Source organism: Antechinus flavipes, chromosome 5 (genome assembly GCF_016432865.1).
Source record: "Antechinus flavipes isolate AdamAnt ecotype Samford, QLD, Australia chromosome 5, AdamAnt_v2, whole genome shotgun sequence".
In the NCBI taxonomy this organism is placed as follows: Eukaryota; Metazoa; Chordata; class Mammalia; order Dasyuromorphia; family Dasyuridae; genus Antechinus; species Antechinus flavipes.
The window spans coordinates 108,525,596-108,545,404 of record NC_067402.1 but is presented as its reverse complement, the minus strand read 5'-3'; the positions used below and the strand labels follow the sequence as shown (position 1 = coordinate 108,545,404).

General features: G+C 32.2%; 1 protein-coding gene across 1 annotated transcript in view; it reads left to right on the top strand.

The window, feature by feature from the left end:
• The window catches only part of AGBL3 (AGBL carboxypeptidase 3), a 122,191-nt gene that overhangs the window by 44,051 nt on the left and 58,331 nt on the right, over positions 1-19,809 (top strand). Inside the window, exons 9-14 of the mRNA XM_052001384.1 lie at positions 1,137-1,263; positions 2,705-2,805; positions 4,024-4,148; positions 5,455-5,512; positions 13,892-13,951; positions 16,481-16,585. Coding sequence (XP_051857344.1) covers positions 1,137-1,263; positions 2,705-2,805; positions 4,024-4,148; positions 5,455-5,512; positions 13,892-13,951; positions 16,481-16,585 — 576 coding nt within the window. The remainder of the gene's footprint in view (positions 1-1,136; positions 1,264-2,704; positions 2,806-4,023; positions 4,149-5,454; positions 5,513-13,891; positions 13,952-16,480; positions 16,586-19,809) is intronic.

The window sequence follows — 19,809 nt, the reverse complement described above, 5'->3', positions numbered from 1 at the left end:
TGGCTTCAAGGCAAGTTGCCTGTCCACTAGAGAATACTGGCTATCATGTGATAGCCATAATGTTAACCAAAAACAATTACATGGGATGGCCACCTGTATTATAGTGGCTCACAGTTCTGACATGGGCATTTGGGCACATACTTACCCTCTGTGCTACCTTACTATATCGACCATGAGCATTAAAAACTGTTTTAAATATTATTTACTTAAGATGTGACGATTACAGGACTCACATGTGCAAAAAATGTTTGTGGCATCCCTTTTTGTAGTGGCAAGGAACTGGAAACTGAGTGGATGCCCCTCAGTTGGGGAATGGCTGAATAAATTATGGCATATGAATGCAATGAAATATTATTGTTCTATAAGAAACGATCAGCAGATTGATTCCAGAGAGTCCTGGAGAGACCTACATGAACTGAGCAGAAATGAGCAGAAATGAGCAGAATCAGGAGGTCATTGTACATGGCAACAAGAATATTATACAATGATCATCTCTGGTGTATAGGGCTCTTTTCAACATGAGATGATTTAGGTCAGTTCCAATGATCTTGTGATGGAGAGAATCATTTGCATCCAGAAAGAGGACTATGGGGGCTGAATGTGGATTGCAACATAATATTTTCACCTTTTTATTGTTTTCTTGCTTTTTGTTTTCTTTCTCATTTTTTCCCTTTTTGATCTTTTTTTCTTGTGTGTGAACCCCAGAGTTTTGCACGGGTGAATGTTGAAAATTATCTATGCATATGTTTTATTTTATTTATTTTTTTAAATTTTATTTTATTTAATAATAACTTTATATTGACAGAATCCATGCCAGGGTAATTTTTTACAACATTATCCCTTGCACTCGCTTCTGTTTAGATTTTTCCCCTCCCTCCCTCCATCCCCTCCCCTAGATGGCAAGCAGTCCTATATATGTTAGATATGTATGCATATGTTTTAAAAATAAAAAACTTTAAAAAATAAAGTAATTAAAAACATAAAAAAGATGTGACTATTGGAAAGATTCAAGAGATCACAAACTTTCTTTTAAAATATTCCAAAATTCTAGTGAGAATTACCACTTTATGTAATTTGCTTGCATTTTTAACCCACTGTCCCTAAACATCATTAGTATTTTATGTGGTTTTTTTCAGTTTTCCTTTTCAGCTTGTAAGTTTGTTGTTCGGAAGAGCAAAGAAGGAACAGGAAGAGTAGTTATGTGGAAAATGGGAATCCATAACAGCTTTACCATGGAGGCTACATTCTGTGGCTCAACTCTTGGTAAGATACTATTCACACATATATGTAAGGGCCATAAACTAAAACATTGTTAAAATATGAAAATAAAATTGGAAGTTAATTTGTCAGTTAATAAATTTCTTCTTAAAATGTATCATTAACTAACAAGTGTTGTCAATATAATGTACTATAATACAATGGCCATAATATTTATTTTATAATTACTCATATTGTCACATTCTTCTCTCAGAAAGTTTTTAGTCTTTTAAATATGAGCTAACAATAATACCAGTAATTGGGGATTTGTATAGTCCTTTTTAATTTTGCAAGGTACTTTACATGTTTTATCTAATTTGATCCTTGCAACAACTCTGGAAGGTACGTGGCACTGTTTTTCTCTTTTGACAGAAGAAAAAACTAAGGATAAGGATTTAGGGACTTGTTCAGGGTCATACAGATAGTAAGTATTTGAGGCAGGATTTGAACTATCCTCTTTGGTTTTTATTGTTTATCTTCATAGGAATATTGAGTTCATGGTTTACAAGAAAACAAAACACCAGAATATAGTTTACTATTTATAGGACAATAGCAGTATAAAGAGAGAGATCTTATTGGCTTTTACTAAAATGGCAACATTTGAATTTATTTCCCTAACCTATAAAAACTATGTTCTATTGTTTTGTTTTTGTTGTTAGATTTGTTTTGGGGTTTTGTTTGGTTATTGGTTGGTTGGTCCGGTCATGTCATCAGTGTACAAACTCCAAATGAGGAACTTAACAATACACCAATGCCTGGAGATGTGAGCTCAATGACTCACCTCTCCTTTCACTTAATCTTTTCTTTTCTCCTTTTTCCTGTAACAGGGCCTAAGTTATATTATTCTTCCAATCAAAATCATAATCCCATCCCCTGATCCAATATTCAAACTTAAGGGAAGAGAAACTAAGTCTGAATTTAGCTAGGAGACACACACAAAAAAATACATCCTTAAAATAATGCATATACATATACACATATACAATTCACAATCTATATTATCTGAATGTACTTATAATTTACTTTGCAAATGTCAAATGATAAAAAAAAATTATGTTAGTTGGTAATGAAAAAATTTTCTCATAGAAGGAATTCTTCCTAGTCTTTGCACAAAAAAATTGTTGAGGACAATTAGGGATACTGTGTGTTGTTTACATCTATTAGCCAGTTTCCCCCAACACCTACTAATATATATCACCTATATGTGTACATACTCCTGTTTAGCTATTATGATTCTGACTTTCAACATTGCAGTCAGTTGAGAAGAAATAATAGGATAGTATTACACAACTACTATAGAAATCTGTCAACCTATTCTAAAACCAAGGGAAACCAAAGGGGAAAGTTCCTGGAAGGTAATATAATTTATTTATACTATTTTTTCAGCTACTAGATAGGCTTATGAAATTTAATTCTCATGGGTGTATAAGCTCTTTGATTTTTTTAGGTAATAGACGAGGTACTCACTTCAACACAAAAGACTTGGAGTCTATGGGATATCATTTTTGTGATTCTCTTTTAGACTATTGTGATCCAGACCAAACAAAGGTAAGAAAAGTCCATGAAAACATGAATCATAACAAAGCTCATTTCTTAGAAGGCATAATCTTGTCTATAGCTGTATATTTCATTTAGTAATCTAAAAGGACATAGAGGGAGTTTTTTTGTATTTCTAGATGTCAATCTAATAAATTCCACTTTTTTTTTTTATCAGTAGAGCCCTGGTGTTTTAAGTAAAGACAATGTACATCAAGCGTGTAAACCACCTGGATAAAGCAGTTCAAATAAAACAATTAGAAGAAAAATAAAGGAATTCCCTTTTGTCATTAAAGCTAGGCAGAGAATTCTTAAACAAGGGAGAGAGGTCATCAAAAATGACAAAATAAACTTTTTATTATATAACATTTAAAAGCTATTGCATGAAGAAGATCAATGAAGATAGAGAGACACTATCAAGTGGAAATATTTTAATCATTTATGACTATAAAAGTCTGATATCAGACATGGATATTTGACATAAATATGTTATCAGTAACCATTCTCCAAAGTGACAAAAGATTAACAATTTTCAAGTAGTATAGCAAATTATAAAGGATCATATGAAAATATGTTCCTAGTCATTAATGGTAAGAAAAATGCATATTAATATTTTGAAATGCTATCACTTACATTACAGTTTAGCAAATATATATTTTCTTTAAAAAAAACAGGAAATCATTGTTGGGGGGAATGTGGGAAAATAATCATTCAGTTTTAGTAGAATTGTAAATTACTCTAAGTGTTTTGAATATCTATTTGGAATTGTACAAGCAAAGTTATTAGACTGTTTATAACTTCTGGGTCAGTAATCCCATTACTGGGCATATACCATAAGGAGACCAAAGACCCCCTCAAAAAAAAAGAGAGTTCTTCATACACATGCACATAATATATACATATACATATACACATTTTCAAAGCAGCACACTTAAGAGGAACACAGAACTGGAAGTAAAATGTATATCTATTAAAGAATTGCTGAAAAACTCATGTATATAAATGCAATGGTATATTATTATTCACTAAAAAAATGATAAGTGGGAGGAATTCAGAGAAACTTGGAGAAATTTATATAGACTATTTCAGAGTGCAATAAGCAGAACAATGAAGTTTTTTTTTTTAAGGGTATCAATAAGAATTTATATTTTGTACAAAGAGAGAGCTATAGTGAGAACTCTGATGAAATTGTGATTTCTACTTTTAACCAAGATTATAATTTTTTTCTAGTATTTTCAGTGCATGAAAGAATTAGAAGAATTGCAGATGCAGCATTCAGGCATAACAAGCCCAGATAAAATGCATTATGTTTTAGATGCTTCATTCATAGATGCTGCATTGGATCTAGACTCTAGGTAAGTTGAAGTTATAGAGATAATTGTGGTAGATTCAGGAATTTTGAGGAATACAGACCAAAATAAGGCATATTGTTAGTAAACTACTAATGAAACTTGTATTTTAAAAAAAAGATGTCAATATGTATATATTTCACCTTATATTACTTCTTCATCTCCCTACTTCTAGACACCAATGGCTCCATTTGCATCAAGAATTAAATATAATTTCTCTGTTTGAAATTGAAAACTCTTCATAACCAACCCTGTCCTAATTTTTTAGTCTTTATTCCCTTCCTTTTCCTGTATCCTGTGTTTCGTTTGGATTTTTCACTGTTCCGTATTTAATATTCTATTGTCCATCTCCATGCCTTTATACTAGTTGACTTCTATACCTGGAATACATTCCCTCCTCACTTCTGCCCCTTAGAATCCCCGGTCTCTTTCAGAATTCAGATCAAGTGCCAAATTCTTTATAAAATTCTTCTTGGCCATCCTACCTACTAGTACACAATCTCCCCAGACTACTTTACCATCATTTTGTATATATTCTGTATATATTTTTATGTGTTCACAATGTCTTCCCCACATAAAAAATGTTATGCTTTTATCTCTATAAGTCTGTTTCAACAGATAATCTTATTCATATACAGTTTGGATTACCTGGTCTCTGAGGTCTTTTCCAATTGTGTCATTCTCTAAACCAAAATAGATTTATTCTTAGTGTCCCTTCATATACCTAATATAGTCATTCTATTTAGTCCATCCTCCAGGGAGATGATGGTGATAATGATATTGTTAATATCAATGTTAATAGTACCTTACATTTATATAGTGCTTTAAATTTTACAAGCTCTTTTCATATACATTGTCACATTTTATAATGACATGAACCCTATGAGATGAGCTAGTCAAGAATTATTCCATTTCCACAGATGAGGGAATTAATATGTACCTTGACTGTGACCACATAGCAGCTATTAATTGGCCAAGTGAGTAGTGAAGCCCAATTTTCTGAAAGTGTATCCAGGTTTTTTCCCACTCTCCTAGATAGTTCTGGTACCTACTTTAGTGTGAATGATTTTATTTTCATTGTAGTATTTTTGCCACAGACATATGAAATGAATGGTTTTGTTACTTACAAGGTAAACATTATTGGAATTGAAGCCTTACTGAAAATCATGCCACTTTATAAATTATCCATTTTCTACATATGTAGAACTTTGCTGTCAGATTATTGCGGCCATTTCCCAGCTGATTTGGGAGAAATCTCAACAGAAAGTTTTGCCATTTCAGCAAAATGCTTTTTTCTTTTGCTTTTTTCTAGTAGTGATGAATCTGACATTTCAGAGACCAGTGAAACTTTTCTCAAAGGAACTTCCCAGGTATGATTGATTTGTTATTTGGCTACTCTTCTCTATTTTCTGGTAGTCATCAATATTGTAACTGTCATATTTATTAAGTAGTTTTCATCTGTTTGATAATCATTCAATAACATTCATTGTTATCATGTACAATATCATCATATATTATCATATTATATCTTATCATATTATACATAAATTTTAGTCCCATTGATAAAAACATAGAGTTTAAAGTAACCTTGGAGATCTTGTTATCGAACTCCCTTATTTTAAAGATGATGGTGATAGCTCATATTTACAAAGTACTTTATATTTTATGAATACTTTCTTCAATTATGAATTATGAATATTTATATAGTTACCTTGTTGCACAAGGAAGATCAGATTGAGAAATAAGGTAAAAATAACCTGAGAAGAAAAAACAAAAATGCAAGCAAACAATAACAGAAAAAATAGAAATGTTATGTTGTGGTCCATACTCATTTCCCAGTGTTCTTTCTCTGGGTATAGCCGGTTCTGTTCATTACAGATCAATTGGAACTGATTTGGATCTTCTCATTGTTGAAGAGAACCATGTGCATCAGTACTGATCATCATGTAGTATTGTTGTTGAAGTTTATAATGATCTCCTGGTTCTGATCACTTCACTCAGCATCAGCTCACTTATGTCTCTCCAACCCTATCTGTAGTCATCCTGCTGGTCATTTCTTATAGAAAATAATATTCTATAACAGTCATATACCACAATTTATTCAGCCATTCTCCAACTGATGGGCATCCCTTTCATTTCCAGTTTCTAGCCACTTATGAAAACATTTTGCACATACAAGTCCCTTTCCCTTCTTTAATATCTTCAGTAGTAACACTGCTGGATCAAAGGGTATGCACAGTTTGATAACTTTTTGAACATACTTCCAAATTGCTCCCCAGAATGGTTGGGTCCTTTCACAACTCCGCCAACAATGCATCAGTGTCCCAGTTTTCCCACATCCTCTCCAACATTCGTCATTATCTTTTCCTGTCATCTTAGCCAAAAAGTCAGATAATTCTAAGAGTATTTCTAGAGAAAACACACATTAAGAAGAATAGAGAAACTATTTTAAAATTACTTAGGGGGTCATTTTCAAGTTCATTCAAAGAAGATTACAGAAGAATGAAAAAGATTGTAAATACTACTACTTACTCAAAAATGACAACCGAGAAGACATAAACAACCTATAAGTCTACTATCCTATCTCTATGAAATTTTTAAAAAATGGTTTTCCGGGCAGGTAATAATGGATAGAGCATCAGTCTTAGAATAAGGAGGATCTGAATTCAAATGCAGTCTCACATATACTAACTGTGTGTTCCTGGGTATGTCAGTAAACCTTGATTGCCTCTTTTAAAAATTATCACTTAAACTACTGTTGTCAAAGTTGTCTGACAAAAACATGAAAAAAGAGGAGATGCACTTCCACGATTGATTTCTGATAGTCATAAAGCTGAATAAGAGATATACAGGATAAAGGATCCTACTGAGGCCTATTTGTTGATTTAAAAAAAAATTCAATTTCATAGAATAAAATGCAACCTTAAAGACTCTAAAAATGTTTTAAACCGTGTCTTCTATACTTGATGAAATTAAATAAGGTTCTATGCTTTATATTACTAAAGAGACAATTTTCTCCTATTGTTTGGCAAAATATGAAGCAAGTTATAAAAGAGTCATAAAAGAGATTATGATCACATGTCTATCAATTTGCTTTTGAATCCAATTACTCATTTTACAGGTGAGGAAACTGAGATGTAGAAGTTAAGTGACTTAGTCAAGATCTCACAGTCAATATCTGAGGTAGGAGGTAAATCTAAGCCTTCCTAACTCCAAGTCCAGTGCTTTCTCCATGATATTACACTGTCTCAATGTCATAGAGGAGATAGTGTAAAGAGTTCAGATAAAAGAAGTAGACTCTCCATCCCATGAACTCTCCATGCAGATTACTGTGTAAAAGAATGAAGACAAAACATTTCCCTCACCTCCTGCCAGAGATAATGATTTTAAAATGTAAAAAGAAACATACATTTTCAGACATGGCTAATGTAGAAATATATTTGGCTGGACTATGCATGTATGCATTGAGTATATTTTTAAAAATTGCTCAGTGAAAGAGGGAATAACTGGAAAAAGATTAATAAAAGAAAAATATAACATTTTAAAATGGATTAAGGGTTATGGCAATGGTGTGAAAAACTGAAGAAAATATAGATACACTAACTGCCCCATAATAAGCTTGCATGAAGTCTAAGAAGCATAAGAAGTGTAAAAAGAATTCTCTGGCTTATGGATAATTCAACAAAGAGAGAATTCTGACTACTAGTGTAGGGTAGAGTTTCAAATGTATGTGTATACATGTAATGTAAGGTAAATTATCTCCAAGTACTTTTTTGCAGCTCAAATTTGTCTATATCTGTATACCTATTATGAAGCCCCAAAATCTAGGCCATACCTCTTATTAGTCTCACTGCAAATACTTTTGGTAAAATCAACTTTTGATCCTGCTTTCATCAACATCATCTTTCTTTGGCTTTTTCTAACTTAATGACCTTACTAGCCCTTTAGATCCAAAAGCTTGTGTGCCCATTTATGCTAATTCTCCATTAGCTTTCCCATCTGTTTTCAGAAAGATAAGCATTTAAACCAATTCATATAACCTATGCAGGTGCTTTTCTTGCCATAACCTAGTTTCCACTGCAAGGCTAGACTGAAACTAAGTTATATTATCCTCCTCAGTAATACAGTTCTCCAAAGGCTCCTTTTCTCAAATGATTTTGTACCAATTGCACTAAACCCTGAATTCTACACAGATTCCTCAGGAAAATTCATCATAATTCAAAATACACCAATCTTGCCATCTAAACTAGAAAAACATATTCTTCTGGTATATAAATATGATTCATGAAATACCATAATCTCAGAAAAATCAAAATTGTAGTTGATTCAAAGGAGTAAAAAGATGCATGGTGAGCGTAAGTAAGCTGTGACATATTGTCAGCAATGATAGTCACAAAAAAAAGTGGCATAGGAGATATTGTTTGATAAAGATATATGTGATCGAAAAGGAAATGGACTGGTAATATGAGAACAAAAGCTAATGGATGGACAACTCACATGCAGTAATGGTATCTCAGGAGATTAAAGAAAAAAAAAAAAACAGAAGACTTCCTATAAAGTGTCGGTGGGCTCTCTTTGGAAAATTTATGAATGTGCATAAGAATTATATAGGATAAAAAATTTGGAGGAGTTACTACTTATGTCAGCAGATGATATACCAGTTAAGCCATGAATTTATCAGAATATATTAATTTGCCTCTACATAACATACTTTCTTATATTCTTATATTCAATATAAAGATTATTCCTGAATCACTTAGTTTTGTCTCCACAATCCCCATGTCCAATACTGGCAAGAAAAGTCAACCACTGATAGAGAACTTAGTACATATTTTTTCAGAATATTCTTCAAATAATTCAATACTTCAAGGTTCTATAATTTTGTCATAAGTGCCCTTGGCATCTTTTATTATTTAGCTTGCTTTATAATTTAGATAGTCTTCAAGAGTTACTGCAAAAGTCATTTGTCTGAAATCAACTTGGTACTTAGCTCCTCTAAATTTAGCTAGACTGGATCTTGGTCATCGGACATAAAGTTTATCATTAAGCCCTTATGTGAAGCCTTTTCAGCTTGGTAGAACTTGCCAAAACATATACTGCAGTAGCATAACTTTTGAGAAACCAGGGTGACTTTTTATGCCACAACAAGATATCAGAGTAACACTTAGTAATGGAAAATGAATATTCTTAATAATGATAAATCTTAAATCCACAGCTGTAGAAGTGGAATTGATAGTAGCATTCCTCTGTTGACAGACTTTATTTCTGGAAAAAGACAAAAATAATTTGGAACCAAATTTTGTAAATAAGCTAGATAACTACATAATGTTTTCTTTAAAAAGTCATAGCACTGCTATAAAACTGAGATTGTCACAACCTCTCTAAACCTCATTTTTCTCAGATGTAAAATTGGAGATACTAATGCTATATCTACAAGATTGTTGTGAGAAAAGCACTTTGCAAATCTTAAAGCTTTATAGAAATGTAAGTTATTATAATCATAAATGTAGACTCAACAAGCTATTCTGAAGTACAATACCAATTTATATTAATGATTTCTGATATATTTGAGTAAAAGTAGTCATCACTTTACAGCTATACTTAGTCTTTATTTATAATCAGTGTGCATACATATGCACAGACACACATATTCACATACTTATTAACCTATCCATGCAAAGACAAATATACATACTTCCCCATATAGATCTATATCTAGATAAGAATTCAGGCACATATGTATACAATATATCCTGCTGGTGGAATTGAATCATATAAATATTAACAGTCTTCTAAAAACAAAATCAGAAGAAAAAAAGAAGTTGCAATTAAATTGAAGGGTGATTTAAAGACTCTCCTGAAAGAGGAAAAAGAAGGAGTTGATGGAGGAGATTTTGTCGTCATTCCAAAGAACATTATTTCTTGGTTTGTTTACTCATCATGTTTTGAAGCAGATTATATACTAAGGTAATTGCAGAGGCCATGTAGAAATTTTATAAAGAACTTGATAAGATCCTCCAAACCAAATCAACATATACTTGGACACTTGGTGACTTCAGTGAAAAAGTATGGTTGAGGGGAAATATATGGGAAAGCATGGTTCAAAATGAAGGATTGAGAGAGATCAAAGATTTATAGATTATCCAAAGCACTCACACTTATTATGAACACATTCTTTAAGAAAAGTGACAAACATTGGAATCACTAGATAACACCAAAAAAAAAAAAAAAAAACCCACAGGAAAAGATGTTGATGGTGTGTGTGTGGGAGGAGGTTACCTCTAATCAGAATGGAATTAGGGAGAAAAAATCTAAGAAGAAATAATGTGAGGAAAAGATATAGTATACAATTGGAAGGCATACTCTGAACCTTCAATCTCTGATCTATTGTCTATGTAACTCTGGATAAGTTCACTTCAGTGCTTAGGCAACTAAGGAGAACACTGCATTGTTAGGTGGTTTTCCCCAGCAGAGAATTCCCTATATCAATGAAATCATTGGTCCATTTCTGACATCTAATCCTGAACTATTTGAAAAATAAAACTTTAAATTGGGATCTGGACAGTAGAAATAACACCAACACTGATTCAGAGACTCTTATCCAAAAATTAAATCAGTGTATATCCATTGTTGCAATGAAGTGACCAAAAGAAGTCAGAAAGTGCCTTAGCAAACATGTAATTAACAGGAATAAATTGTAAGGCTCTACTGGGCTAGAATACAAACTAGTTCGTAAAATCTTACAAAGCTGGATGGACATTCATTGTGTCATAAAGCAGAGAGAAGTGATAGAGAATAAAACTATTTTAAAGATTGTCAAAATAAATATCTCAAGGTAGGATTGAACTTGGGTTCCCTAACTTTAATGTCCATCTGCATTGCTCTACTGCCTGTTTATAAATACCCTTTTTGAAGAATCAGTAAGAATATATATAACACAGTAGACGAAAAAAATGGATAGGTAAAAGTGACAATTGTTAGGAAAATATTGCTTAGGTAAGATATTTACACAGTTGTGGATGAATAGATAAATGGTTAATTTATTAGCAAAAACCATATAATACTAATTAATCTGAAGGAATATTCATTCTCTTTTTGAGATCCAAAAAATTCCATTGGAAATTAAGTTTTAAAATTCCATATGTTACACTTTTGTCCTTTTTCTCACACATCAAGTTTATTATCTATTTTGTACGGTTCTAGCTTAGAATTAAGGTGAAACCTAATTTTAAAAATGCAAATCAAAGCAATCTTTTTCCACTACATATCTAACAAATTGTTTAAGATGGCAAAAGAGAAGAATAGTCAATGCTGGAGGGAATATGGAAAGACAACACATTAATTATTGCATTGTTGGAACTGTATATTAAAATGATTTCTCTGGAAAGCAGTTTAGAGTTATGCAAATAAATGATTAAAATGGGTCCATGCCCTTTGACCTAGAAATACTGCTGTTCAGCATTTACCTCAAGAGATTCATTGATAAAAATAACGATTCAAAATTGCACAAATATATATAATAATAATGTGGTAGCAAAGAACTAGAAATAAAATAGATGATCCACTGAGAAATAGTGAAACATGTCATGGTACATGAGTGTAATAGAATATTCCTGGGCATTAAGAAATGCTAAGAAGATGAATACAAATATGGAGGACATAGTCAATTAATGCAACATGAAGTAAGCAGAGCCAGAAAGACAGGCTATACAATAACTAATCAATATCAATAAAAGTAATAACTACAAAACAATCAAAGATCAATGTTGTGAAATAGAAAAAAAGATTGGTTCCAAAGAAGAGATGAGAAGACATTACCATCTGTTTTGCAGAGATTAGGTGGTTCATGAGTAGGAAACATTGCAGATGACATTAGATTTTTTTTTAAGTATTGATAAATTTTGCTGATTTTTCCCTCTTTGTAGTTTTCTTTTTTTCTTTTTTTTAAAATTAGAGGAGAATGGATACAAGGAGAAATCTTGAGTAATATAAAAAAATAATACAAATTTATTTGAAAAATAATTTTGTTTTAACTGAATGCTACTCTAGTATGTGCAAGCCCCAAATTCTGTCTATATCCAGACTCTTTAGTCTTAAAGCTGCTGCCTCTTTCTTTGCCCCAAGTCCTAACTCTATCCCACTATTTACTTGATGTAAAAAAAAACTATGCTAACCATGTTTATGAATGTATACAATTATAAATAAATTTTAAAACATCCAATCTGCCCATTTCAAGACTGATTTTATTCTAGAACCTTGACAGTCAACCCAATCATGAACACAAGTGAGTAGCCCATGTATCAATGCTGTCCTGAGATCTGGATACAGTATTCATTGAAATATAAGATCATAATTTAATGTTTTGAATTAATATTCATTTATTTTAAATCTTATCTTTCTTACATAGATAAAAACTAAGGAAAATATAAGAACAAAAATAAATTTTAGTAGATTGTTCCAAAAAAATTTTAGAGATGAACAAGAGGTAAATCTAATGATTTTTATAAGTTGTTAGCTTTGTAAAAGTTGGTAGATGAGAGAAGGGAGCTATGAATGATGTAAGAAGGAGAAGGAGAAGAAAAAGAGGAGGGAAAAGAAAAGTATAATTGAAGCATTCTAAAATGCCTAAAAAAGGATAAAAGGAAGCTCAGAATGAAATAAAGTCAAGTAAGACATTTTGGAAATTAAAATGTTCAATTATCAGATATTTTAAAAAGCAAGCTAAACACAGAAATTTATTTCACAAATTTTTGATCTAAATTGTAGGTGGAAATAGTCTTTTTATGTGAAATTTGTTTTTTTAAGTTATTAAGAGTAATTATATAAAATACCAGTTGATTTCTTTCATATAATAATTTTTCTCCAGATAATTATTAAGAATTGAGTCCTATTATTTTTACTGTGACTGGGAACTTGCTCAACTCTGGGATCCCTAATTATCTCAGGTTAAGCTGGAATACTAAATTTGTTATAATTCTATTTATGTAAATTTGGCTTTAACCTCCAATCCACACACTTTTTATTCATAAACCATATAGTAGCCATAAATCAAATTGAAAAATATTCAATTACAATCACAAAATAAATGATCAATAATATTATCTTAGTCCTCTTTCTCTCTTATACCTCCTTCAGGCTCATGAATTGCTACCAAAATAACTTAGAGTTGAGTAAATTTATATGGCCAATTGTGCTTCATAAATAGATTTCAAATTTGCTAGAAAAACTAATTAAACCATAAAACTCCACGAGAGGCTTGTGATATTTGAATAAAACCCAAGTTACTTGAATGAGAAGGTAAGCATGAGGATCAATGTATTCTATATGATGAAATATATAACATCCATCTTTATAGCATTAGTATTACCTAAGCTTGAAATGTCTATTATTGTACTTAAGAAAGAAAATGAGTCATTTCTTTGGTTTAATTTTTCATTGATTAAATCAAGCTATATTTATGTTTACACATATGTATGTAAGTACTCATCCATTCATTGTTGTACTAAAATAAAGTAGGAGAATCATAACCTGAATGAGAATATAAGTATGAGAATCACTGTGCTCTATATGATATGACATATATACTATCTAGCTTTATAATGTTAATATTGCCTAAGATTGAAATGTCTATTATTGTACTTATGAAATAAAATTAATCCTTTCTTTGGTTTAATTATTAATTTATTAGGGCAAATTGTATTTATATATATGTATGTATATATTCATTCATTCATTTATTTTTGTACTAGAATAAAGTAGGAGAACCAGAAGTTATTATTCCTCCAAACCAGGAATTAGAAAGGAAACATGTGAGTATCTTTTAATGTTATAGAATTTCTCTTCCATATAGAAATAAGCTAATATCTATACTCAGAATACATTGCACTTGGTGGGAAAAAAGAGACATGAATTTTGTAAAATATAATATAAAATATTCTCCCTAGAAATCTAAAAAGTTCAAGTCTTGGAAATTATTCCTCCTGAACCAGAGAAGGAAGACAAAAGGAAGAACATTTGGAATCTTCCCTAGTATTTAGTCATTAAGAATAATTAGCTTTTTCTTTTTAGTAGACATATTTGGATTTAAAATTAATGAATAAGGAAGTTAAGGGGTAACCTTTACAGAAAATAGAAGAGGGATTGAAGAGGGCTTGAAGTCACCCTTTTCCCACCAAAAATCCAACTCTTCAAAATATCATGTTATAACTGAAAAAAAAACCCTATGGATTATCATCCCAATCACCAACTTGATTTTACCTAGCAGGAAATTGAGGCCCCAAAGAAAGGAGAAAAGATTTGTTTATATTGACATGTAAAGGCACATTCAATTGTCATTGAAACTGAAGCTGAACTGATAATCAAATGGATCCCAAATCTCATAAAATCATCGACTTTTATTGCAAAGACCTTAGACACCTCATACACAATCTTGTTCAACCCCAGTGTACATGTACAGAGACAGACACTTGGAGCTGATCCTAGTCCCTGCTCTTACACTTCTGACCCATTTTCAATCAAGTAGTAGAAAGTTGGCCTTCCTCAGAACATAGGGGTTTAAGCTGTTGCAGGGCAATGGCACTTAGGTAAGTAGGAAGGAGACACTGTAGTCCCTAACCCACTACCCACCATGTTCTCCCAAGGAAATTTTAAACAAATTTGAAAGGCAAAGCCTCCAAAGAGTTGGGGGAGATGAAGGCTTTCTTAGGAAGCCATTGTTCCTTTCCTTGCCTAGCTTGAAATATCTCGACCCCTTTCTTTTAGATAAGAATTTGCTGAGAAACTGCAGAAAATGCCTAGGTCTAGCAATGCATTTCTGGAATCTGTAAAATGAACAGACTGAGACCCAAAGCAATGTTTAAGGTCTCACAGGTATTAAATAGTAGAGCCAGAATTTGTACCCAAACTTAGAGCTCTTTCTATTGTATCACACTGTCTATCTGGACCAGCTTGTTAGGCAGTCTAACTTGGGGAGACCAGTTATGGTTTAATGTGCCTAAAAACTTTTCATTTTTCTTCTAATATGAATTTTAAAATCTACCCTTAACTTTTCTGTCCCTCTATTCATCTTTATATTGTCAACCTGGTCCTTCTGCCTAATTCCTGGGCTTCTGGAAAGATAGAGAAGTTGTAGAAGAGCAAAAACATTTCAGGGGAGAGGAAGAGATCTCTTAAAATGTAGAAGCAGAGGTGCCCAAGATGCTGTCTCCCCTTTTTACCAAGCTTTTTACCCTACTCCAATTTGCCAATAAGAAGAAGTGGCCACTTTCTAGCCAGATTATCCTCTCCAGTCTTCCTTCAAAGACAGTTTCTAAAGGGTCTCACACTTTCCACATTGAGAGACTGGATGAAACTCAAGTCTCTCTTCCTCCCCCAAGGTTGTTTTAATTCCTTCTCACTATCCTTTGGAAGGTTTTACTTGGCAGTGTTACCACTGCAGACATCAAGTAGAATATAATCCCTGTTCATTTTGATCTTTAAATTTCTTACAGGAAAATTTCCTCTTCTAATTATCTATGTGATATAATTATAGTCCCTCTGTTTTCCAATTTTCTTTCCATCTTTCCTCCTTTTATCTCCTCTCCTACTTCTTTTCCCTCCCTTTTTCCCCTGCCTCCTACTACTTCAATCCACTTCTTTCCACCCAGTCTCCTCTCCTATCTTTTCCTTTTGCCCTCCTACTCATTTTCTATCTTACTTCTCTTCCTTCCCTTCTCATCCTTTTCCTCTCCCCCCCCTTCTATTTTCAGCATCGTTTTTATCTCTTTGGCTTCTCTCTCCTTTCCCCCCTTTTCTTTCTTCTCTCTTTACTATTCTCATTTTCCCCTGACCATGTGTCAGGCAATGTGCTAAGGGCTATCTATCTCAGAAATTATACATCCCAACAGAGGAAATAAATATGTAAATCAGAACATGCAAAATAAGTATAGAGTAGATGTAAATATCAAAATATACATAGATCTATAGATATAAAGTTTTCTATGCTGTTTCCTTTATTTTTACAGTGGTCAAATGGAATATTTTTTCCTTTTAGAAAATGCTAAATAAAAATTAGTTTTTAATTTATGTGAACACCAATTGAGGCTTAAAAGCTTTTAACAGAAAAAGAATTCTCTACCCTTTGCCTTGAAAAATCACTCCTGCATCCTTTCTTTGAATCACCATGATTTTTCTTTTATATGATCTCGATTCAAGAAACATTTATTAAGCGTTTATTTTTGAAAGCCTATTTCCTTGATTGATTGATTGTTCATTTACTTTTGCCTATCTCCACTCCTCTGTTGTTCTTTTAATCTTGTGCCTTTGTTAATTCTTGTAAATAAATATCTATTACTCCTCAGGCAAAAAACAACAGAATGAAAATTTTGGATCTCACTGGGAAGCAAATGTCTATATTTTCTCCATTTGGAGAAGGACCATTTTTCAAGAAACTACAAAATCAAAAGGTTCGAATACCATATATCATTAATATAAGCTTGACTGTGTTATATCTTTGTAGAAAGTATTTAAAACACACCAGAATTTCCTTTCCCATGATGTTTAGTGGGAACTACCTATTCTGTTTGGCTATGTATCTAGCTACAAAGTAGTAATGTCACTTGGCAAAGAGTCTGATAAATGAGGAATCTTATGATACATAAGAAGTTTAAAAAACAGAGTTGGAATAGTAAGCAAGAATGATATATGGATGAGCAGAGATGGGAGAGGTAAGCAGCAGTACCCATATGGTTGGAGTGAATAAGTAAAAGGGGAATGCATGGAGAACCACTGCATCTCTAAACCTAGGAATCTCAGCAGAAGCCTGATAACTCTGTACCCAAGTAGAAAAGCTTAGCAGACCCTTGCTGATAACAAGGTCATTTAGAATTTGATGATGCAAACAGCACTGATATTTTGAAGTTGCTAAATCTTTTTTCCCATTTTAGTAAGGAAATCTTACTAAATGATTTTTAGTAATGAGAAATTGGGATGAGAGAGAATCTCTCTAAATCCTATAGGGGTTGTATATGTTTATAAGGGGTGGGAAAGACTAAATAATGATAAACATGGTTTTATGCTTTAAATGAATATTTGTTATTGATTTGTGATACTTGCATGGTCTGTAAATAATGTTGTTCTGGAAGGGGATCAGGACATGATTTACAAAATAAATTATCCTAAATAGCCCATAAGAAATCTTGAAAAAGTATCGAGGGGCTACCAAACCAAGAACTCAGATTCTTTTAAAGGATAGTTATATTTTGTGGAAGCTTATCTAAGATCTTTATGGATTGAATACGTCAATTCTTTTGGACCAAAGAAAGACTATATATTCCAGCATTGCAGGGATCTATTAAAGATTTTTCCATTTTGCTTAGGTTATATTGAAATTTCAAAGTCTAAGTAGATAACAACAATAACTTTACTATCCTACAGTGGCTAATTTATTTCCATTAATATCTTCTATGCTGGGCACTACACTGAAAAAAGAAATTTCCCCTAGGCTATAAGTTAGCAGATTTTTTTTTCCCCATAGGGCAATAATTCTTCCCAGGCCAGGCATATTGGTTCAAGTACTATTATGCTATTGGGTGTCAAAGGATCATTGCCTTTTTTTGTTTATTGATAAAATAATACTTTATATTGTACTAAAGTAATTTTAATGCAGTACAGTTCTATTGAAGTAGACAGTATAATTGTGTGCACTAAAGGACACTGATGAACTGTTGCTATGTATCTCTCACTTTTGTGCTGGATAGTCACCAAGGCTGTTCAGTTGTTGAAAAACTAGAACACAGTGAAAAGACTTGACATTTTCTGAATACTGTTGATTTAATATATTTTAACTCTGATGATGATGATGATGATGATGATACTGAAAGGTCCTTACAATACCCTGTGATACTTTGGGGAAATGTCAGATATATAGGAAAGAAAGTAAAGGGTATTTGCATTATTTTAGTTGTCTAAAATTGTAGAGTATTACAGAATTCCAAAAGAGAAAATTCATAAAGGATGCAAAAGTAAGTTGAAAATATTAACACACATACCCCTAATGATCAGAAACTACCAAACAAATTAAAAGACTTCATTCTGAGAGAAGGATGAATTGAAAACAATTTAAAAGGCCTGATGGGACCTTTCTCTACATGTTCCTCAATAGACAGTGTACTCAATGTCAATTACTAATTATGAAGAATGGGGGTGGAAGGGAAAACAGGCTTTTATCAGAAATACTATATGTAAAATGTTTTCCCAATTTTCTGCTTCCCTTCCAATGTTGGCTGCATTTGTTTTGTTTTACTAAAAACTTTGTAATTTAATGTAATCAAAATTATCCATTTTGCATTTTATAATGTTCTCTAGTTCTGGGCCACAAATTCCTTCTTCACAGATCTGAGAGGCAGACTATTCTTTCTTCTTCTAATTTGCTTCTACTATCACCCTTTATGTCTATGAACCCATTTCAACCTTATCTTTTTATAGGATATTAGATTCAATGCCTAGTTTCTGCCATGCTATTTTCTAGTTTTCCCAGCAATCTTTGTCAGATAGTGAGTTCTTATTCCAGAAGCTGAAATCTTTGGATTTATCAAGCATTAGGTTACTATAGTCATTGACTATTGTGTGACTATTCCACTGATCCACTACTCTATTTTTTTAAGCCAGTACCAAACAATTTTGAAGGCTATTGCTTTATAATATAATTTAAAGTCTGGTAGGTCATCTTCCTTTGCATTTTTCCCATTAATTCCCTTGAAATTCTTGACCTTTTGTTCTTCCAGATTAATTTTTTTTTATTATTTTTCTAGCTCTATAAAGTAATTTCTTGGCAGTTTGATTGGTATAGCACTGAATAAGGAATTAATTTAGATAGAATTGTGATTTTTATTATATTATCCCAGCTTATCCAAGAACACTTGATATTCTTTCAGTTGTTTAAATTCAACTTTATTTGTGTGAAAAGTGTTTTGTAATTGTGTTCATATAATTCCTGGCTGTGCCTTGGCGGGTAAAGGCCCAAATATTTTGTATTATCTACAATTTTTAAATGGAATTTCTCTTTGTATATCTTGCTGCTGGACTTTATTGGTGACATAAAAATGTTGATGACTTATGAGGATTTATTTTAAATCCTGCAACTTTGCTGAAGTTGATAATTGTTTCTAGCAGTTTTTTGATTGATTCTTCTAGGATTATCTAAGTATATCATCATATCATCTTCAAAAAGTAATAATATTTTTTTTTCATTATCTACTCTAATTTCTTCAATTTCTTTTTCTTTTCTTGTAAATATTGAATAGTAATGGGATAATGGGCAACCTTGTTTCACCCTTGATCTTTTTGGGAATGCTTCTAGTTTATCCCCATTATATATAACGCTTGCTGCTGATTTTAGATGGGTATTCCTTACAATTTTTTTTAAATAACTTTTTATTGACAGAGCCCATGCCAGGGGGGGATTTTTTACAACATTATCCCTTGCACTCACTTCTGTTCTGATTTTTCCCCTCCCTCCCTCAACCCCCTCCCCTAGATGGCAAGCAGTCCTTTATATGTTAAATATGTTGCAGTATATCCTAAATACAATATATGTTTGCAGAACCGAACAGTTCTCTTGTTGCACAGGGAGAATTGGATTCAGAAGGTAAAAATTACTCGGGAAGAAAAACAAAAATACAAATAGTTT